At 42.4% G+C, this 23,247-nt stretch overlaps 1 protein-coding gene across 11 annotated transcripts in view; it reads left to right on the forward strand.

Annotated features, from left to right (window-relative positions):
- Positions 1–571: 571 nt before the first annotated feature.
- The window catches only part of CCDC85A (coiled-coil domain containing 85A), a 196,352-nt gene continuing 173,676 nt past the window's right edge, over positions 572–23,247 (forward strand). For 6 of the 11 annotated variants that reach the window (XR_008749107.1, XR_008749106.1, XR_008749109.1 and 3 more), the window contains exons 1-2: positions 575–5,732; positions 8,394–9,309. Coding sequence is in view for 5 of the 11 variants with exons in the window: in XM_055815927.1 (XP_055671902.1) it covers positions 5,514–5,732; positions 8,394–9,309 (1,135 nt within the window). In the remaining 6 variants the exon portion in view is untranslated. Of the gene's footprint in view, positions 5,733–8,393; positions 9,310–18,862; positions 21,261–23,247 lie in introns of those variants that run through there. The other 5 variants (XM_005238581.3, XM_055815926.1, XM_055815928.1 and 2 more) reach the window with 4 other exon arrangements.

The following is a 23,247-nucleotide window of genomic DNA, read 5'->3' on the forward strand; positions in this document are numbered from 1 at the left end:
GCCTGCATGTAGCCAGCCTTGTCCTAGGGGTCTGCAGTCTGCTATTTCTGCTCATTTTTCACTTTCTGCAGCTGTTACTGGTGCGTCAGCTTTGCTGTGGTGTAGTGCTTGGTGGGCAGTGTTGCTTGGGAGGGAGTTCACAAGTGAAACCCTGTCAAAGCAGAGAACGGTGAGAGGCATCCTGAGGCATTCTGAAATGCCCAGGGCACGTGGGCACAAGAGCTTTGGAAAACCAACCAATGTTATGAGTTACTTTCCCTTTCACATAACATACTGTCCTTAGTCTCAATTTTAAAATTGAAAAGTGTGCTGGTGTATCTATACCTGTTACAGTTTTATTAAGAGATACAGTATAAATAAAACATTCCTAAGCAATGGGTTTAAGCCAGAGAATGTGAGTATAGTTCACATTGGATTGTGAACATAATGAAGTTTGGGTTTGTTCAGAGTTGGCTGTTTACTTTTACCTGTCATAAAGTCAGGAGGAAAAGATGACATTTCTATCTGTTAATAAATATATTGAATACGAAGGTGTCTGTAACAAAGGATTTTGTTTCTGGCAAGCTTTAGCTAGATGGCATTACCTGTAATATTCCTTGGAAGTGGGTATGCAATGAAGTAGAAAATATATGGCCTGCCTAATATCAGTCTATTAATTTTTATATGTACTAACACTCTATGAACATGGTATGAGACTCTGTTAGGAAAAGTTGCTCTATATTGTATTGTAAAATATTTTTATGTGAATGCATTAGTCTAATTTATGCTGGTATAGTGAATAAAGGAGGGGCAGCAAGGGTCTGTGCTTTTCAGGTTGGAAAATGAAGAAGTCTGTGATGGTGGAAGAGCTTGAGGAGGGGAGGATGGATCCTGTGGTCAATGAATGCTTGCACAGCTGGTGTTGGCAGCTGGGGTTTGGCTTTTATGGCCACAGGACCATCTTTGAGTGTTAAGGACTGTTAGGAAGAGATAGGATTCACCCAGTGAAAACTTTAATCTAGGAATGGACAGGAGAGAGCTGGTGACAAACAGCCAAATAAGGAAATAGGGGACCAGACTGGTAAGCAAGGGATGCAGCGTGATGTGGACAAGAGAGACATCAGAAATAATACACAGGATTGATGGGTGTCCTCCTAAAGCATACGCACTTAAATGATGAGGTGCCAAGAGGACAGCATTGCAAAGGAAGCTCTCCCGCTTTTCCTGGAAAATCAACACAACTGGGTGCCTCTTTGAAATGCCTGTACGCCAATACAGGCAGCATGGGGAACAAACCAGAGGGATTAGAGGTCTGTGTGCAGTTGCAGGGCTATAGTCTTATCGGGATCATGGAGGCAGTGGTGGGATAGCTCACATGAGTGGGGTGCTGCCATGGATGGATAGAGCCTTTTTAGGAAGGACAGGATGGGAAGGTGAGCAGGGGGAGTCATGGGTTATTTTGTTAGCAGTGGGAAGGTATGGAGCTCTGCCTAGGGACGGGTGATGAGCCAGGGGAGAACTAACAGGCTAGGATTAGAGAGCAGCCAGTGTGGGTGATGCTGTGTTGGGTGTCAGCTACAGACACATGAATGATGGGTAGAACATCTAGAAGCAACCATAACTAAAATTACTTGAACTTATCATTTTTAAAGCTTTTTCCACTTCCTTCCAATTTGGGAGTGACATTTTTCAAGCCTGAACTCTTCTGAAAAGTATTTTTGGAAAATCTGAACCAAAACAGTTTAGCCATCTTTGCGTAAAATGACGGCTATGAAAGTATTCATTTGCTGTGACACATTTTTGGCAGAGAGCTGTTGAACAGCTTTAGGGCCTCATTGGAAATGTCCAAAAGTGTTTTTAAAATCACTGTATAATTATTATGGTTATAATAATGCTTAGTGACTCTGCCCAGTGATCAGAGACTTGAAGCACTAGATAGTGTGCAAGTGGCAATGAAAAGCCAGTGCTAGCCCTCAAGGACTTGTAAGAGAATTTGCCAGCAACAATGGCTGCGTATCTGCATATCCAGGGGTGAGCACAACACGGCAATGAAAATGTTACAGAGTTGGCAAAAAAATACAGAGATTTAATTGGATGCGGGTCCACATTGCTGCTAGCATTTGGTGCACTGTGTGGAAGAACTGAAAGGAAGGGGGACTGCCATCCCCCTTGTCGCTGGACAGAGGCTGCAGCAATCACAGCACTGCAATCCTCAAGCTCAGTTGCCTGGTCTCTCCGCTTCAGCCTGTGAATGAGAATTATTCAGGGGAGGAAGACAGTATTGCAAAAAAATCAGCTTTAATGTGAAAGGTGTTTGGGGGCAATTGTCATCACTGGTGATGCTGACAGCCCAGGCGTAGGGAAGTACTCAGCATTTGAGCAATAAGGTGGACTATCTGCAAGTAAAGTTTAAAAATTGCCAGGAGATGGGAATAATTATGTCGCACTTCCCACTCCCATTTTGATCTTGTTACACAAGCGTGAGTGAATGTGAAATTAGATCCTCTCCTTATAGAAACATTCCAGATTAGTTTCACTTGATAGGTTTTTGGTTCCGTTAACTAGAGCTACATTTGGCCCAAACTTTTGAAGTTTGACTTTGTTAAACTATTTCTAATGGTCATACCTCATGAATTCTCCGTTCACATTTTGTGTCTATACAATAAAGCTGTGCCTCCTGAAGACATGAATGTGGAGGTGTTTCATATTTGTGGGGAACGCAGTGTTCCCTGAAGCTGTTCATCTTGGATCCGTGCTGTCCATGGCACCCCGTGATCAAAAGCTATGAAATGCTACTCCTGGAAAATGTCGTTAATGTTGAGTTGAGACAGGTGAACGTTCTTTCTTGAGGCTTTTGGATTAAAAAATTTCAGATATTTTTCAGTCAACTGTTTGTTTCATGGAAAAAAATAGAATTGAACCTGTAAAAATCTAACATCATGTAACCTTTCAATTAATATACTGCTGAATTAGAAGAATAAGAAAAGCCTTTATTTATTGCTGCCTTTCCCCCAAGCTATTCTTTTTTAGTTGCATTAAAATGGAATATATTTGGGCATAAAAGATGACAGCTCCTTTTCATGGCCTTTTACTGTATTTTTGCTGTGGCTGGTCAGATGCTTTTATCTAAAGCTTTGTTCTTTACAGTGGAAAAAATTTCAGAGGATTTGGGAGTGACAGAGCTTTCAGAGAATATAAAATTTTCACACAATACTTAGTGCTGATGTGAAAATGGGATTTCATGACGGCAGAGCTCCATGCGTTGCTGAAACTCTTGTTGACAGTGATGGACTTCAGGGTTCATGATGCAGCTCAGCAAACATGCCCATCCTTTTGCGCTTCACTCTGCGGCACAGGTACTAGTTGTAGTAGGGGTGGTGGGTAATTCTCCTGTCTCCTGAGTAGCAGCCTGCACCCATAGTAGCAGCTCCAATGTGATTCCCATGCCAGGACTTTGGCAAGTCACTGTTACAACGGGAGGCTGGTCTGGGCTTCTGGGGCTGCCCTTGCTGGGTCATGCTGGGACACAGCTGGATGGAAGCAGAGGGTCTGGCATGTTGCTGGGAACTGGAGGTACATGAAAAATGGATTGGCTGAAAGAACATCTCTGAACCGTGCTTGGGCAGGGAAGACATGTAGGACTTGCTGGCATGGTGAAAATGCAAAGTGTAGCCCAAGATGGATAGGAGCAGGAGAACTTTTATTATGATCAAGTGACAGCTGATAGTTCAAGGAGAAGATCAGGAATAAGAACAGAGGTATAGTGTTTGATTCAACTGTTCTTGTAGCTGTTTTTAAATAGGACCAAAGCAGAAAATAATCCTTGGCTACTCTGGTCTGTGGCATTGGCTGGTCTTCCAGCAGGCAGGGCAGAGAGTCACCCGAGGCAGCCAGATGCGGAGAGAGACAGCTGGGACTGCCATGGTGGGGTGGGCAGGGCGCATGTTCTGCAGCTGCCTTCTGCAGAGCCAGCCCTGGTCGTGGGGCTACAACCTCGTCATCTGCCAGTGCCGATACTAAGTACTTGAAATTTTCCCCTCAAGAATCAGGAATCATCTTTAATGCTAAGTAACTACAAAATTGTGAAATTGGAGGTAGTAAGGGCCTATTACGTGAGGCACACTCCTCTGCCTGCAGGGGATTGTTCAGGGGGAACTAGACGATTTGAAAATGGGAACTCAACCAATTATTCACCTAATAGTTTCAGTTCATCCACTTCTGCCACTGAGATATGTCATCTTTCTTTGTAAGCAGCATGAATGGATTATCAAGTTTCATTTTCAAATCATCTGCAAGGCAGATTTATGTAGAGGCTTTGTATCTCTTAGCAAATTGGGAAATGTAAGCCTCTTGCCACACCGTGACTGAACATTCTCAAGGAAGAAATACAAATATCCCGGGTGTAATTCCGCGGGGAGCTCGTTTCACGGCACGCAACCTTCAGCCGGGGTGCGGAGTTGCTGTCAGGAGCCGTGCCGCGTTCCGCCTGATTAGGGCTCTGCTGAGCTCAACCATTCTCCCCGCGAGTGCGGGGCGGCGGCGGGGCCGCGTTCGGTGCTGCCCCGTGCCCCCGCCCAGCCGCCCGGGGGTCCCTCTGGGCCGCGGCGGCCGCCCGTTGTACCCTCGTTGCCAGCGGTGAAGCCGCTCAGGGAAGTGCGGCCTGAGGCGGGGCCGGGGCGGCGGGGCCGGCGGGCCGCAGCCAGCCGTGCTGCACGCAGGTGCGCCCGCGGCAGCCCCGGCGGCACCCTGGGCCGCGGCGGGGGGACCCGTACGTACGTGCGGGGCCGGGCCCCGGGCGGCCCCCGGCGGGCAGCGCGCGGCAGGTGGCGCCCGCGAGCCGCGCGGGGCCCGCGCCGCCCCTCGCCCCCCCGCCGCCCGCGCGGGCCCGCACGTGGCGCGCGCCCCGGTGAAAAGCCGCCAGCCGCCCCGCGCCCGCCACTGGCGCCGGCAGCGCCCGCCCCGCTCCCGCCGCCCCGCTCCCGCCGCCCCGCTCGGCTCCCGCCGCTGCGGCGGGGCCCGGCCCGCCCTGCCCCCGCCATGGTGCGCTGGCTCGGGGCTCGGCATCCTCCGCCCCGCGCGGCGCGCCGGCAGCCCGCAGCACAGGGGCGGCGATTACCGTGAGAGGCAGCGCGCCCGGCAGCCCCGGCGCGGCGCGGGGGACGAGGCGCACCCTGCTACCGCCGACCTGTTGAAGGAGCCGGGCTCCCTGGCGTTTCCTTTGTCTTGGTCTTTTTTCATTTTTCTTTTTTTTTTTTTTTCTTCTCGGCGGGGGAAGTTTGCTCCCCAGACTGTGGCCCGGCTTCCTCCACACCCTTTCCTCCTCTTCCTCTTTTTTTCCAGGATCCGCTGCCGGGGGCCAGAAGTGATTGGTCCCCGGTAACCCCCCGGCCGGCCCGGCCGCCGCCAGCGCTGGAGCCGGGGGCACCCCCGGCCTCCCGCAGCAGCCACCCGCGGGCCCCGGCCTTGCCCGCTCCCCTGCGCACGGCGGGGCGGCCCCGGGAGGGCTGTGGTCCCCGGGCTGCCGCGCCGCCACCATGGCCAAAGTGGCGGCGGAAAGTTGCGGGGCGGCGCCGGCCGAGGACTTGTCCAAGGTGTCGGACGAGGAGCTGCTCAAGTGGAGCAAGGAGGAGCTGATCCGCAGCCTCCGCCGCGCCGAGGCCGAGAAGATGAGCGCGATGCTGGACCACAGCAACCTCATCCGCGAGGTGAACCGCCGCCTCCAGCTCCACCTCGGCGAAATCCGAGGCTTGAAGGTAGCGGGGTGGGCAGGGTGGGACCCCTGAAGTTTCTGCCGCGTCCCCCGCCCGTCCTGCCAGCAACAATCTCATCAGGTGGATGATCTGGGAGGAGCTGTTACCGGGAATCGCGTGAAAAGTGAACAAGGACTGGAAAGAATAGCATTCGATCCTGCTTAAAAATCTAGTGTCCGGTTAAGAGACGGCCAGCTATTCAGCAGGCTGTGGAGCACAGCCGGTTTGTGCTCTGCCCCAGTGTGCTTTGGGCTGATAAAAATACCTAAGTCTTGTCACCGTTGTGTTAGACTTCATGGGTTTTGATGAGATTAAACGGTTCTGTCAGAAGTGCACGTGAAAGAACAGTGTGCAGAGCACACTACATTCAAAAGGTTTGGTGTAGCTTACGCTGTTTTCTGTCACTATTTTAAGGTGACATAATAATCTGTCGGGCAGGCTGGTAGGCTGCTGGAGAGAGTTGGTCATTTCCAGGATGCAGGTGATGGCAAACCCTTGGGCTCGGTTTTGGAACGATTAGAGCCAATGCCTAGTTTATTGTCTGAAAAAGACGTCTGTTAACCTATTTCCAGTCAAACCATTTTCGATTGTGTGCTTGTGCAGACTGCAGTCAGAGGCAGACCAAGTCTGTAATGACTTATCCCTTCTTTACTCTTCCTTTTATGAGAAGCATGGTTCCTAGTGTTTCCCTCCCAGTTCTGAGAATTGGGAAGATAGTGTGACTGTTTACAGATAAGTACCCTAATGTAGCATGTACATGTGTATTGCAGATCTAGAAAGTTACCTTAAAGTAGGCATGACTGCAAAACAGTTTCTGTCTTGTTGCTTCGAGAAAGGACATTGTTTTTAGGGAATTCCTTCAGTGAGATGAGGTTGGAGGGAAGGCGAGGAGACAGATGCAGTGTAGGCTTAGAGATACAAACAATCAGCTAATGTACTACGTGAGAGTACATTAGAAGGGCGTTCTTAATTTGTAGAACAGCTTTAAACAACTAAATTATTGAGAAAGTGTCCTTAATAATAGCATAGCATAAAATAAATAGCATGTGGGGGAACACTGTTCCTGTTTCCCAAGTTTTCCTGTTCTGCAGAGTATGAGTGTGTGTGTTCCCTCCCTCTTTTTGACTGTATGTGGTGTCTGGGGGTGAAAAAGAGCCATCCATGATAGTACTTCAGTAAGAATAAAGCTTACATTTTAAATGTAACTTGCATTACAACAACAGAATCTTTCTCCCAGTTATATGCAAAGGTGTTGTGACATCATACAGATTTATGCATCTTCCAGATAAGAAACACAACACGCCAAGATGTGTAGGAAGGAGTGCAAATTCCTCTTTCCATTCTGAATCCCTGAAGTGCTGTTTAACTTCCACCTTTTGTTCAGATGTCTCTGCTGGAAATTTTAAAAGGAGTTTGGGAGAATGAGGTTTTGAGCCCTGTGCCTGGTCATCTACCTTCTTTGTCTTGTGTGAAATAACCGGTCCATGCGTAAGAATGGCCAGCTGCCCTTGGTTTTGGTGGATGGGTGCCTCCTGCTTCTGACTGATGAGCTGTGGGCTCCCACAACCTTTTGTATTCCACCATGGGATCATTTTAAGTATGTCTCACCAGCTAAGGGTACCTCGTAGCCTCGTTGAGATTTTTCCTTTCTCAAAGATAGGTTGACAGTGGTCAAGTTCAAAGTTATTTTGAAACAAAGATCGGGTAAACTTGTGCGTGCATGCATGCACACAAATCCAGTGGAGCTGCAAAAGCTTCCTTTTCTCAAGAAACAGTGCTAAAATGGTCTTTCCATAAGGCAAAATTTTTAACAGTAGTGGCTGATCTCTACTTCTAGTTTCATACTTAAAAAGGAATGAATATTTAGATGGGAGAAAGATAAATATGGTTGCAAGCCAGTTTAGTAAAATTAGGAGGATGAAATATTGAACAAGTTTTCTTTGGCATATTATTCTGCTATAGTAATTGCTTGAACATTTTTGTTTCAGACTGTTCCTCACTTAGAGAAGGGCATGGAATCATCTGCTTTGTTTTCTTAGAAGTGAAAAATCTATTAAGACAGATTATTTTATTTCAGAGTAGTTGAAGCAATTCTGATTAAGTGATGACTGACAAGGTTCTTTTATGTAAATTGAAACAAAATCAAACAAAACTCAGATTTTAAAAATCTTTAATATGTTCATCTTTATATGTGAATGTGCTTTAGGGAATAGAAAGTATAAATGTTAATAATTATTTTAAGTGGGATTACAATTTCTGGTGTACCTTGCAGTTTTATTCAGCAATAACTCACAGGTGGATGTTTCTCAAGGGAATGAGATCATCATGAGAGCACAGATGACCTTTGCCTAGTTTTGGAGCTATATTATTCTGATATTTAGCATGAAATTAATTAAGCACCTGAAACTTTTATGCCGTATCAGAAGTTAGTCTTTGAACCCTTCAAGATTAGCTCCATGTTATAGTCACTTTTTACTGGACAGCAGCGTTGTTTGTTTGAAGCATGATGCTGTTATAATATGCCAGATCTACCAACACAATTATTTATGTCTCACTTGAGTGCTCAGATGGTGGGTTTATAGCAGTACCATCCACTGGCTTGCATAACGGTATAATGTTAATTCTTTTAGACACTTCTCTGTCATGATAATCTTTCTTTTAAAGGATATCAACCAGAAGCTGCAGGAAGATAACCAGGAACTGAGAGACCTTTGCTGCTTTCTGGATGATGACAGGCAGAAAGGCAAGAAGGTGTCCCGTGAATGGCAGAGACTGGGCAGATACAGTGCTAGTGTTATGCACAAAGAGGTTGCTTTATACTTGCAAAAGCTGAAAGAACTGGAAGTGAGGCAAGAAGAAGTGGTTAAGGAGAACCTGGAGCTGAAGGAATTGTGTGTGTTGCTGGATGAGGAGAAAAGTGGCGGAGCAGGCAGCCGGAGCTCTATTGACAGCCAAATCAGCCTGTGCCAGTTAACTGCGACGAGTACTTACATAAGAGATGTCGGTGATGGGAGTAGTACTTCTAGCACGGGAAGTACAGACAGTCCAGACCACCATAAACATCATCCAAGTACAAGTCCAGAACATCTTCAAAAAGCTCGTGGTGAAGGAAGCCCTGAGCATCAGAAACACAGGAGTATCAGCCCAGAGCACCTGCAGAAGCCTAGGAGTTCTGGCAGTCCTGATCATCACCTGAAAGGACCGAGTCCAGAACATCACAAAACCATTGTCAAAGCACCTGAACAACAAAAGCACAGCAGCAGCAGTCCAGAAACTATCCCAAAGCACGTTTTGAGCAGTAGCCCTGAACACTTTCAAAAGCAGAGGCCTGGTAGTAGCCCTGAGCATCAAAAGCACAGCAGTGGCAGCCCAGATCATCTTCAAAAGCACACGCCGAGTGGAAGTACGGAACATCTCCACAAAGTGAGGGGTACGAGCCCTGAGCATCTCAAACAACACTATGGAGGGAGCCCAGAGCATCTCAAACATCTCAGTGGAGGCAGCAGAGAAGGTACCCTCAGGAGACAAGTAACAGATGACCTGTCACCTCACCACAGAAGTATATACAACGGAATGAATGGTGGGTCAATATATTTAGAGAAAACTCACTTTGAAAATTACTAAGGTAGTTTCAGTGCTATTTCAACTGTTTCTAGAAAAGGAGTAATAATGTTTCATGTGAAAGGAAAGGTAACAAGTCTGGAGTCAGCATTATTCCTTCAGCAAGCAGTTTAATCGGAGTATACCTGTTTGTCCATCCAGTGGGTGTTGGGTGGATTAAAAAAGTAGAGGCAAAGTACATCATGAGTGTTGGTGTTGGGTATCAAGAAGCAACTCTTGGCTTTGATCCTGCTGTGTGCTTGGTAGGTGTGAACTGTTTGTCCTTGGGTAGATTTCTGTTTACATCAGAGAGAAATTGCATATGCTTCTTGTCCTACCTGTATCTGAGTCAGCAGAATGGAGGTGTCTCCAATCTCATTTCCACCTCCTTAATCTACCCTGTCAGTAGCTTTAAAGATTTTAAAATTTCCTGTTTGTTGATGAAAGGCTTCTTATATCCCTTTCCATAAACTTTGGGAAAGATCTCAGATGAAGAGCTGGGTGCAATATAAATGAATCCCATAGCTCTTAAAGCCTTTCAAAGCCTTGAGTTTGCATGTGTTTAATTATAACAAATTAAAAATTAAAGGAGATCTTAAGGGTTTTTTTGTGTGGTGTTATTGCTGCATTTTAGAAAGATACCCAATAAACATGCCTGGCTTTTAAGAGCTGTTTATCCTCACTGATAGAGATTAAGTACTTCTTTTCAAGATGGTCACAATTTAAGTCTTCTGTTATTTTGAAAGACAAGCGTCTACAACTGTTGAAATGAATGAAATACTGCAAATGCAATTGCTAAAACCAAAGTTCAGACATTCTACTGTGCTACAGAAGTAGTTTTTTACAGACTTAGCAGAATTTCTGTAGTCTGTTTTGTTTCCTCTGTATGCTTTTGAGGTATTTTCATGAAGGAAATCAGCATTGTAGTTGAAAACTCATTTCTCAGAGCTGTACTCCTAGATTTGAAGTCAAACTCTGTGGAAAGCGATGATTTTGCCTTAGTAAATTGTGTTGGATGGAGTTTATGTGTTTCCATTTTGTAAGCAGCTGGAGAAGTTGTGTTGACATTGGTGGAACTGACCACTTGTAGTTGGATCTGCTTGTGAGGTGGAGGAGACAGTGAGCTCTGTGCCGGCTGCTGTCCTCATCATTTATCACATCACGCTCTCATTTACCTATTGTGACTAACTTATAGAATGCCTTCAGTTAAGACAGCCTGCTCTGTAGGAGCAAATTCAGATTATTTTCAGTGGAATGCATATACCTGACAGGGCTGATGAACCCCAAAGTGGTAAGTGTAGGGACTTCTCTTTTAATGATTTTGAAATGATTAAGAAGATGAGTGTATGACAACTGCATGAAGATGTGTGATGCATAAGTTATGAAAGTCAGTCTTAAAAATCTTCCATTAAATACTGTATTTATTTCTCCATTCAGTTCTTTCTGTTTAAAATTGACCTGGCTGTAAGCAGTGTGAAGTACAGAACCACACTTCCTAAATGTGGCTTCTTTCTTGCACTCATGATGTTCATCATCCAGACATTACGTGGATTATGTAGAAAGTAATTTTGTAGGTTATGTAGAAAGGTGATCTAACGTTTTGAGTATGTATTTTTAAAACTCATGCGCAAAGATATGTTTTTATTCTGCTCCCAACATGGTGAGCTTTCTGATGCGTTTTTTTTGGGTTTTGGTTTTTTTTTTTTTTGTCCAAATAGTCTTGTTAAGAGTTGTGCCATATTATTAACAGTGCAGCGAAAGCAGTTGTTACTTGAAACCTGAGTTGACTGGTATCCTTTGTGCAGAGTATTTCAGCTATCTACAATTTGGACTCGGGCCACAAAATGCTGGAGAGGGCAGCTGGTGATTTGGGAGTCTGTTTATTGACTCTGCTCAGAGCTTTGCCTCTCCTGTGCTTTATATAATCATTTCTGCAGAAGGACTTCTCTCACCAGTGAGTTGTCAAACCTCTCTTCTTTCATATTTATATAATTTGATGCAAGCATGAGGTTTAATTCTGACATTCATCTGAGCTTGGTAAACTTGGTAAAACTTCTGACAGCTTTGCACTGAGGAAGAGGCCTTAAACTTCATGAAAATACTTGGTCTTCACAGCAAGGCTGAATTGTTTTGGGTTTTTGTGTTATGTTTTTGTCAGCTACTGTGAAGTTGTGGAGAAGAGCAGTTAATGTGGAAGTGGTAAAAGTGCTGATCCTTACCACTTGTTATTGTTGTGAAAGTAATGTCTAAATCTTAATTTGCATGTTCTGTGTAGACATGTATACATGAACCTGCCAACTGAGTATAGATGGGGGACTGTGCATTGAGCTGCAATGAAAATCCTGATCTTTTGTATCTGTTGCAAGGAATGGTGAAATTGTGAAAACGTGAGTTAGAAAGTGGCACGGAAACCTGGAGCGCTATTTTCCATTCTTTATCCCAAAATCATGTAGTAAGTATACTATATCATGTTGGTGGAACCTACTTTATTTGCAGATTTGGAATATATCTAGCTAAGCGGATGTTTGACTGCACATTTGTGTGGCTGTTTTGCAGGGCACTTGTAATCTTATTGCAGTACTTGTGAACTGTCATTTGAGCAGCAGGAGTGAAGTGTTTGTGATCTTAAAGGATGAATAGCAAAGACTAACATCTTTTTTGTCTACTTTGTAAATACAAGAATAAAATAATAAGTTTTAACTATGTAATCAGAACCTACCAGACTCAGTATAAGCCTGGCCCATCTTCCTTGGTCTTAACTGGACCCTGAATCAGGTCTGAGAGGAGAAGGTATTCCTCTGCATGTCAAACCTCATTCTAAAAAGTACAGCACTGTCTACCTGAAATTGCTGTTCCTATTTAGGAAGCACATTTTTGAACAGCCTGGCTGTTCCTGTTGAAATGAGAGCTTCCATATGCTGCTAACAGGTCCCATTTACCCGGGGTTCTGGTCTTGTCAGCACTTGCATGACCACAGGAAAGCAATGCGTTTGGTAGTGTACAGTTCTCTATACCACAACGTCGACTGTATGTAAAGACACAGGGAACAGAGTCAGAGCATTTGCAGGTTTCTGACAAACTCTTCAGCTAAAGGTAAAGCAGCTACAGTATAATATTGCGATGCTATCAGAAATATGATGTGTAGTTGTAGTCTGCTTTACAGGATATGGTATATGCATTAATCATTTGGGCCTCATGCATATTTTAAGCTGTCATGAGGTATGCGGGAAATTGCTTTAGTCCAGAGCTGTCTTTGGTCCATAGGCAGAGCTGAAGGAATAAAAGATGAGGGGGTAACATTTCCTTTCCCAATTCTTCTCATTTTCTATGCTCAAAGGTTTGATCTTGGTATTTTTTCTCTTGTATGACACGGCAGCTTTTGTTTATAAGATTTATAAAGCTTTAAAAAACCCCGAAACTTCAGGGTTCTTCTGCATATTTTTCTGAAATGAGTATCCTCAACCTTTGGAGTGACAGAAAATGGGATGCGAGCGCTACGTTTGGCTTGATGTTTGTTAATTAAAAACATGTATTTCATTTTAAAGGATCTAACCAAATAAAACACAATCATCATTTGCTGTGATCAGACACCTAAACGTTCTGGGTAATGAGCACAGAGGTATATGGGATAGAAAGATTGCTGAAATTAGAAGGGAAAATACCGACAGTAAAAACATTTTAAAGAGAACGTTTACGCAACCTAGAATAATACATGGCAGTTTAACTCTGACAGAAATAATGGGCGGTATAAGTGCCTCTACGTAAATGATGTGCTTTCAGCATTTGCAATCTAAGTGGTGTTTTTTATTCTAAGCAATTTATTGTAAACTTTCTATTTTAAGAAGCCCTTTATTTTACTCTGGGCTTTGACTTCTGTGTGAAAGGCAAGTATCAGAAGGCTTTCGTATGTGCTTTTCGCTTCCTGCTGAGGTTATTAATGAAGAGAAGTAAAACTGCTGACTAACACTATATATACTGCTGGAGGTGTGAGGATCCTTACAGAACAAATGCAACAGCACTTCTCTGCATGAACAAAGGTATTTGTAGGCTAAATGGAGACTCAGCTTAAATTCTGAACAACTTTTGCTATAAATGTGCTTCTTATAAGGAAAATAAAATCAGAAAATACTGTGCTGAGTAAAAAGAGGAGACTGCAGTATGACTTCAGAGAGAAAAAACTTGTAATAGTGTTACTGGGTTAACTGATACCCTCTCTGTGGAAATAGCTCACATCGTGCTGGCCAAATAGTGAAATGATGTCATGGTTCAATGTAGGTTTGCTTATGTGTTTCTTAAAGTTGAAATGGAAATAATTTGCCTGTCATTAATAGCGGTGTACAATACTTTGTGTGTGACTTGAGCTTTCCTGATGGCACCCAGCACTGTGTGTCTGCTGTTGGGAGCCTGGTACAGCATTAGTTGCTCTTGAGAGTAACCTGTTGCTGTATAAACAAAGGCTACAGGGCTGAGAGAATTTTTTGCTTGCCTGTATGAAGTAGTCTACTATTTATTTCGGAAATGTATTTTTTTAAAGTGTAGAGCTCTGAAACTTTGTCAGCTGGAGTTTTTCAACTGATATTTTTGTATGTCAAACTTGTAAATTAGTTTTAGCTGTTACACACTGAGAGAACTGGGGCATGATATGTGAATATGTGTGTGACTAGAGCATGCTGCATTTATTACCAAATTCATTCTTTGTGGAGGAATTTTTCAGGTTGAAAACGTAGCTTGTAATATCAAAACAATGAACCTACTAGAAACTCATGTTATATAGCTTTTGGGAAGAGTTCATGCTTGGATATCTTCAATGGCACTGACAAAGCCAGTTTTGGTTTGAATGTTTTATAATAATCCTCCCAACAAAACTGCTGATACGTTAATGGAAAAGAGTGACGCCTCTCCTTATAAAGAAACTTTAGTTTCAAAGGGTGGTATGGATGTTCCAGCCCTCTTGATTACTGAAAAGTTCAGTGGGTGATCAAAGTGGCAAACAAACTGGTGCTGATCGCAGAGGTTTGCTTCTATCTTGGTCTTGTTTGGTGCTAGACGGGCAGTGGCACTACATGTTACGGTGGGAAGTACAGGAGGGATTCAGCTGAACACCCTTCCTTGTTACCAGGACTATGAACACACCACAGCCACATGTGATACACAGTGCTTTCTATGAAGTCACTACTTTAATTTGTCGTATTTTTTCTGTGAAGTTTTTTCTGCTTTTCAAGCTTTGTACTTTTTCCTTTTTCTCTTAAGTTTGCTGTCCTGCTGCACAGATGACTTTGTTTTGCAGCAAGGACTTGATGCTAATTCAGTCTTTCTTTGATGGAAGCAAGAATCAAAGTAGGGAATATAGATATATTGCCTTTAAACCATCACCAGTGTGCCATGTATCTTTTAGAATGAAGTCTGTGTTAGTCTGTAATGAGTGTGTGTGTGTGTTAGTAAGATGGGAGGGGATTGGTGCTGACTGTAATGCTTCTGCCAGTGAGTTGGTTACTCATCCCCCAGTTCGTGTGACGTACCACAGTCACACAGAAGTGGTGATACAGCCCATGCAGTGACTCTCCCTGCAGACCTGTGAACGGTGCCCTTCCAAACATTTAACCAGTATGAGGTGGAGGTTAGTAGCCATGCTGGCTGGCAGATTAATTTGAGATGTGTGGCCCTATCTCTTGTTTTGAGTGTTGGAACTCCACTGACGTTTGACCACAGACCTCTAGAAGTGAAAGGCTAACAATGTATCACAGTGCCATTATTGATGGTGTCTTGACAAACACTCTGCAAGCCAGCAGTTGTGTGCATCCCTTGACTTTAATAGTGTTACATCTGGGATGGATCTGTCATACTGATTTTTCTTTTGTTTTGTTTATTTAATCATATGTTTTTTAAAAGAATGTATTTTCTGAGTAGTGAGTGGGAGTTTGTTTTGATATGTACACAATAGAGAAGCTTATTTATTTTTCATATTGGGTCAAGATGCAAGATGCTTGCCTTTACCTCTGAGAGCTCATCAGGAGCTGGCACGACTGTTAGTGTTGCCTGCCTCAGGTATGTGGGCAGATTTTTATCTTACTCTGGTTTTTAGTGCTGGAGTAGAGAGTCCTTACGTTAAAGCCTTGTCTAGCAAGAGTACCTTTAACCTGAGGACAGGACCTCATGTAACATAGTCCTTTGCACAGCTTTCTGAGTTAGTGTTAGATTTTATAATAGTAAAATATGTTTTTAGAAATATTACAGTGATTAAATTGTGAAATCCTCTGAACTCTGGCAGTCATAATGCAGAGTTAGAATACTACAATAACTCTTGGTAATTGCTGCTTGTTTAAGAACTTGTAGGGTATATATTTTATATGTTAATCAGTATCCCGTCTCTTCTGTTCTATCTATTAATGAGATTTTTTAATTGTTATTTGTTTGTTTCTTTATTTATTAGGAAGTTAACAATGGAGTGTTGCTGCAGGTTGTGCAGGGACTGGAGCTGAATTGGTTAGACAATTAGGGAAGAGTGAAGCAGTCAATATAGCATGGGGTTAAAATTTTGTACTACTGTTCACACACAAAGTGCATAGATTTTGACAGGAGTCAAGGACAGTGAGGCATTCCAAATTATAAGGTATTTAATGAGGTATAATAAAGCTTTTTGTACATACGAAAATGACTCTAGCAATGAAAATTCATCGGCTTCTGAGCCAGTAAGTCATGTCTTAATTAGCAGACTGAAGCACAGCTTATCTTAGGTCTTATTGTCATATACACAGATATATAGTTACTGAGAGAGGACTGAGAGTTATCTTCAAGTCATGATCTTGATATAAATCTTGTCTGCATGTGCTTCTTGAATAGTTAAAAGGGTGGGCTCTCTTAAGAGAATCAGCTAGGAATGAAACGCTGAGCTTTGAATTTTGCTTAATGCAGAAAGAAGTACATCTTAATATACCATATCCATACTCGTGAAAGATTAAACCCAAGTTATACAGTGCTTGTGGTATGATCTGTTTTAACACAACCGTATGCTTGAATCTGTAGAATAGTCTACTGTGTAAGCATCAGTGTTCTTGTCTGTCTGCAGACAACTGCAGCGTTAAGCCTTAGTAAAGAAAAAGGGACAGAGCAGTGTACCATGGAATTTGGAGAAGTATTTTAATAGGATGCTCAGTTGTAACTAAACTCTTAAGCAACACTAGCAGATTTAGCCAGACCCTCATTGCTGTGAAATGGCACAGAGCCCAACAACAGTTAAAGTCCTGAGAAGTATCATATGTTCCTTTGGATAATACACAATGAAAGATAAGGGAATCCCTGGTGTTTGGGGGAAGAGGTCTCACTCATTTGGTCTAAGGTGAACATCAGCTTCTAAGTAATGGAAAATGATGGTGAATTTCACTCCGGTGTGTCGTTCCAGTGCTGTTAATGGCAAAAGGTTTTGTGTGTCGCTCTCTAAAACAGCTGGCCCTGATCCCAGTTTGGGGGTGGGGTGGCGGGGAAAGTTAAAACACTAATTGGTCTGGTCCAGTGTGGCAATTTCTGGTTGCTGCGAGGTGGTTCTTTTGGTCACTGTTCCTTTGTATATGGATGCAATTTTTCCACATGCTTGCTCTCCAGCTGTGACTTGAAATATTCCTCAAGAACTTAACAATGCCGTCTACACTGTTAGTGCAAAGTTGAAGTAATGTGAAGGGTTTTAGTAATGTTCTCCGAATCCTTTACATACATGAATTAAGAATCTTCAGGAATCTGTGGGGCACTCACAATCATGAAATATAAAAGCGTATTTAAGTAAGTGAGGAGAAAAATTCACCCTTCTCTCTTTACCCTCTTTGTACTATTTAAAGTTCTTTTGAAATGTGATCACTGATGGTATTTTCAGACAGTGTCATAACAGAAAGATACCAGATGAAATGAGAAGAGGGAAGGATTAACCTGGGAGAGGCCCTGGACAGTGGGACTGAAAACCAGCAAGATATACTGTAACAGTAATAACAGTAATCTGTTTCAGAGGAAATTAATTACACCAAGTGTAACATGGAGGGGAAAGGATATATACCAAATTTGTCTTTAAAAGAATAAATACACTGATGGTACTAGTCTGTGCACGTTTAATGTTTTAGTGTATTTTTTTCCTTGTGCTTTTTCATTCTGCAAAATACACAGAAGAGTCAGGATCATGATTTGAGATCTGTCCATGAGCATTTGGTACACAGCATGAAAATGTTTGCAAATTATTGATTGTGAATGGGAAAGCTGCTATCTTGAGCTAGGCTGTCTTTAAAGATGAACAGTTATGTGAAGACTGTGAATAACAAATAGTCTTAGTTCAACTTGTCATTCTGCTATAAAACGTCTGGCATATTTACATTGTTTATGTACATTCTTGGGGAGAGGAAGAAGCCAGCAGTTGTGCACCTGTATACTTCAGCAAGTACGTGCTTATTTTTTATTTGCATGACTTGTGTAAACTTTGCACTGAATATTATGTCAGGTTACAGAGAGGGGGGAAAAATGGTGACAAGGTTTTTAATACTGATTTTTAAAACTCCGTATAATAATTTAAGTGGTTATTTAGATTAATCAAACACAGTAGTGTTCAAGCAGGGTTAAGAGTAAAAGATACGTTAGAGCTGAAAAAGCACAGTGAGCCATGTGGTAAGCAACAATATTGAGTGTCTTTTAAAGGTCTCCATTTCACTACTTCCTCAAGGTTACCCGAGTTATTCCAGAGCTATTATGCCTGTAATAGCCAGCTTCTCTAATTTGATCAGTAGTGAGATGCCTCCTTCAAATCTTTGACCTCAAAACTCACTAGATTGCTTTCACTGCATCTCTTTAAGTTTCTGTGAATTGTGAAAATTTGCCTTGATAAACGTTTGCTGTGGGCTTATGGAGCATGTACTTGTAGCTTGGATTCAAAGGAAAAAAAAAATATGCTTTTTGCGAAGTTTACAGGGCTGATGTCACTGTGTAGCTCACATTTATGTGCAGTTCAGATAAGCCTGGAGAAAAAGCATTGATAGGTGACCTGCATCCCCTCTTGGTTTCTGAGTCTATTTTTGTTTTACAGTGAATGAATCTTAATGATGTTAAAAATCCATCTCAGTTTTTTTGTGGTCTGAAAATATTACCAATGACATTAAGATGGGTCTCTCAAAATACTGTTTGATTATGAGAGAGAAAAAGAACATTTCACTGAAGGCAGCCAAATACATCAGGCACAAGCATATGAATGCTTGAGGTAGAACCTGAAAATTGGCTTAGAGCCTTGGAAATATTTGAGCACTTCACTCCTCATTGGCACCCAACTTGCACAGAAATTAGATGCCCAGAGACAGAAGCAAGATGCTTAAATATCCATGCTTTTGCAGTGCTGTGAATGAAGTCACTTGGTTGTTATTATCATTCATGTTGCTTGCCTGTGTCCGTTTTTTAATTTTTTGTAACCTGAAGTTGAATTTTGAATTTTAGGTTTTTTCCACTATCATTAAGCCCATAAAGGAAACATGAAACCAAAGTGTTCCAACAATGTTTTTTTTCCTAACCAGCTCTCCAACCACCAAGACCAAAGGCTCTGCAGTCTTAACTAAAGAGCAGAAGATACCAGAATCTGTGTCTCCTCCAGGTACAGGTGCTAAGAACTTTTTGATTTATTCCTTCTTGTTGGAACTTGATACCTGGTCTACACTCCGATCAATAATGCCGAATGCTACATTTTGACTGCCTGCAGCCATAACATGTGCGAATATTTTGGAGAACTAGGAGGGCAAAAGCATCCTGAACCTATTAAATCCTAATTTTAGTATTAAAGCGTTGGTATTTGCATATTTTACCTTCTCAGTGAATGTAATAAAATGGAAAGATTTCTTAACCTTTTGGGGTGTTCCAAAAAGTTGTATTTAGACTGATAAAAATGAATTGCTAGATTTCCTGACAGCACAGAAGTGGCTGATCAGACTGTCTTGGAATTGTGGATCTCAGAGTTGATACTCTCAAGTCACTGTATCATTCTGATTTTGCCAAGAATGAGTTGGATGGTGCTCACTCCTTGTATTGGTCGCACTACTGCAAGTACATCTGGTTGTAGACCCATGGAGTACTGAAAAGATACTTGGGGAAGTCCAAAAAGAGATGTGGCACAAAAAAGACTTGCTTGACCCTCTTTCGTGAAAACTCGGCAACAATCCAAATCAAGCCAAGTGTATTGTACTTAAATGACAAGTCAACACTTACCAACTGCCACCTGGAAATATGTACTTCCAGCACTGAAGCTAAGTCGGTTTCCTGAGCAACATATTCTATTCCACCTCTGTTGCTTGATGGAGTTTTTACTTTATGGTTTTAACTAACAGAATTGACAGAGTTGATTCCAATATCAGCTTGGAAAATGGATATTTGAATGATGAGTGAAGAATGAATGAGAATTTCTGTTTGCTTTGAGAGCAAAATACCTGTCGAATTTATCAATACGGAAACATCTGTACTTCAAATGTAGCAGACCTTGGCTCTGTCTCCTTTGTGTTTGGTAGAGGTGCACTTAGCAGATGTATTTTCCAGTAAATTGATGATAGATATTAATCCTACGTGTCTCTTAAACCTAATGTGAGAGCTTTGGTTATTCGTTGTCCCTGTTACAGGAGAAACAGGGTGTTGACTGCAAAGATAGTCAGGTGACACACTCAAATTTAACATTTTTGATTAAGTGCTTTTAATACCCCAAAAATCTTTTTAAGTTTGAAGTTATTTGTTTTAGCAGCACTGCTCAGAAATGCATTATGATGCATAGGAAGCATGAGGCTCTTGAAACTCGTGGGAAAGGATCCGTAATGGAAGAGTAAAGGGATTAGTAGATTTTTTTTACTGCCCAGAGTGAGAAAAATCCAGATAAGTTTGTATTCTGTTTATTAGGAAATTCTGTTTCCCAGGGAGACAGAGGCATCTTAATTCTGAACACTGAGCCTCACTGGTCTGTGTCTTACCCATCAGGATAGTATTCAGATGCCTCAGGAGTGTGGATAGTCATGCTAGTTAGATGATGAATAAACCAGCCAGTTGGTTTACTCATCTAACTAGCATGACTGTTGATATGGTAATTACTAAGTACTAATTTTGTGTCCCATCATATCTGGTGAAACACAGTGGGAAAGGTTCTTTGAGAGATGGTTTCTTCACTGCTTCAGAAGTCTTATCGGGAATCTGGAGAGGATAAAGCTGAGAATGTTCTCAATTTTAGCCACAACCAGAGACATTTGTTGCATATGTAGAGAAACATATTGCAGCAAAAATAGATTTCTCTGGTTTAATGGTGTAAATCAGAAGTAGCTCTTTGACCTACGGATTGCAGGTCCAGTTCTCTTTCTGCATGTATACCCATCCCTTTATCAATCCAAATGTATTTCTAATTCGGGGCTCAAGCCAGCTGCAGATCTGTGGAGTTCCAGGGGTGGACGAGATCGTAGATCTTGGCTTGGCGTGATGCTGACTAAGCTTTCATCTGTGAGCCTGTCTGCTTTCAGCTCTGTTGGTGCTTATCCTCCATACCATGCAAGATGTGGCCTGGTAGCTGCAAACCAGTCAGCTGGGCTAGAGGCTGACTGTGTGGAGTTGTGAGATTTTAGTGATAGCTAGTCAGAGAAGGCTTGGTATCAATTTCATTGCATGCAAGTATGCTAATGCGTGTTCTGGCAGGGTGGGGAGTATTCTCAGAGAGATCGGAGCATCCTCTGCCTTCCTCAAAACCAAAGTGTGCTCCTCACTGTTCAGGTGGCTTCCTTCACCTTCTGGTATGGCATCGCTGCAGCGGTGTCGTCAGATCTTGTATTCTGTTATCTTGCTTGTGAACATATGTTTTTTTATTGTGTATTGTGCAGAAAACTTAACCATCAAAACCAAAGACAAACTCTGGAAAACCCAAACCCAAGTATGTATCAGATCTGAAAGCCACCAAAATAAATGTTCAATGATACCTATTTTGTGTGTCTGTGGTATGTTTGAATTTTGCTGAATTCATGAACATCTGGCAGAGGGAAAGACTGAATCGGTAACATGTTGTTAGTCAGACTAATGACACAGAAGCATCTTCTGGAAATTGCTGTTGCAGTATGTCTGTTCTTTTCAGGCCCAATCTGTTGGCAAAAAGCTTTTGCTTTGGTTTGGGCTGTGTAAGCCTGCTTCTGTGCTTCAGAGAGTCCTGTGAGCTTCTGAAAGGTCCAAAGCAAGTCTCTGATACCAGCAGTGGTGGTACCAGCCAAGGGAGCTAGAGGAGAGGAGGACATAGCTGGTTTTCTTTGCTCCCTTTGTTGCTGTGGAAAGCCATCAGAAAGTCCTCGCCTTGCTCCAGCTTCTACCTGTGGAGTGTGAGCCTGCAGAGGCTTGTGCAGCAGTCTTGCTTTATCTCCTAACAGTCATGCAGCCCTGACTAGAGAGCTTCCTTCCGCTTTTCAGCTGGAGCTGGAGTAACTGGCAGTTCTAGTCCTGGAGATCTCTTGTGTTGACCGGGACAGTGTCAGTGTGTGGCGGAACTCGCACTGATTTACATGCATGAATGCTTCCTTGATTATAGCCAAGCTACTGGTTGCACAAAGTCAGGAAAACATGGCTTTGTGAAGTTGAGACCTTGATGTATATAAAGAGCTATGGATGTGCTGTTAACTTGAGAAAATGCATACTCCTGGTGGTAGTGCCAGGTTATTACTTAAAGCTTTTTATCAGTAGTTCTCAAAAAAATTTACGAGCGAAGCAAATACTGTGATCATCATCTTGTGTATGAAGAACCATGAGCTAAACAAATGTTTAATCTAAATAAGATTAATCAGTCACTAACTAAACCTTAAATCCAGGTTTTCTGAGGTTTAGCTACTGGTTATTTCTTGCATCATCTGGCTTTTCTAAGTGCTTTTTTCTTAAGTCTGTTTTGAGTGTGGTGTAAAAACTGGGGCTGAGGTTATTTGCACACCTAGAAAACACCTTCGTGAACAATTAGCTTGATAAAAACATTTTCAATGTGTTTCCTTTCAAAATCAACTTTTAAAGCAGTGTTTCCTTCCTTCCTGAATTTCCTGAATTATGCTAAACTGGCCAGTGGGGAGCAAAGCTGTCTTTAATTATTTTTGTGTGTGCGCAGCAGGCATATTAGAAGATGTTAATGTACCTTTTGCATTTACAGGGATGGGTAAAAGTGTCCTTGCACATAGAGAAGGTGATTTACAATGAATCCAAACTTGGAAGTGCTGTGATAGCTTCACTAGAGGAAGCTATATTTTTCTGTCTTGTTTCTTGTGGCCTTTTTTTAATGCTGCCAAATTGTTGTGTAGCTGTAGTTGTTTTCATTTGGAAAATCAAGATGCTGATATGAAACAGAGGCATGGTCTGCTATCAGCTGAGGAATTCAGTTTGCTAACTGATACAGTCAAAATGAGTCAAAATCAATCTTTCATCAGAATAAAATTTAAAAGTAAAAGCTCTTATATGCTAAAAAAAAAAAAAAAAAGAACCATTATTTTGGCAAGATGGTCATTTGGCCCTTGGTATCGATCAATAGTGTGGCATCTTGTGAATATGCTAGGGAGGAGGGGAAGTAAGTACTTAGCAGATATAAATCTCCATGACGAGTCTCTGTCTGAACATCCCTGTGACTTGGCAGATGTGGATGATAAGAACTCGGTGAACTAGTGTATTTTGAGATTTTTTTGGCTGAATGCTGGTAGACTCATTTCTAGCAGCTAGGTGGTTGCTGCTGCTATCTATCAAATACTGCGGTCTGAAATGTTTACAAAGTCACATGAATCAGTGGCTGTGTTTGAGGAAAGACTGGTTAGAGGTTCTCGCTGTCTGCCAGAAGGTGGAGGTTTCCTGTACAAAGTAACTGGAACAGAGTCATTTCTAAAAATGTTTATGAATGGCACCAATCAGAATTCAATCCAGGATTTTAAAC

The sequence above is a fragment of the Falco peregrinus genome, chromosome 11, assembly GCF_023634155.1.
Source record: "Falco peregrinus isolate bFalPer1 chromosome 11, bFalPer1.pri, whole genome shotgun sequence".
Lineage (NCBI taxonomy): Eukaryota > Metazoa > Chordata > Aves > Falconiformes > Falconidae > Falco > Falco peregrinus.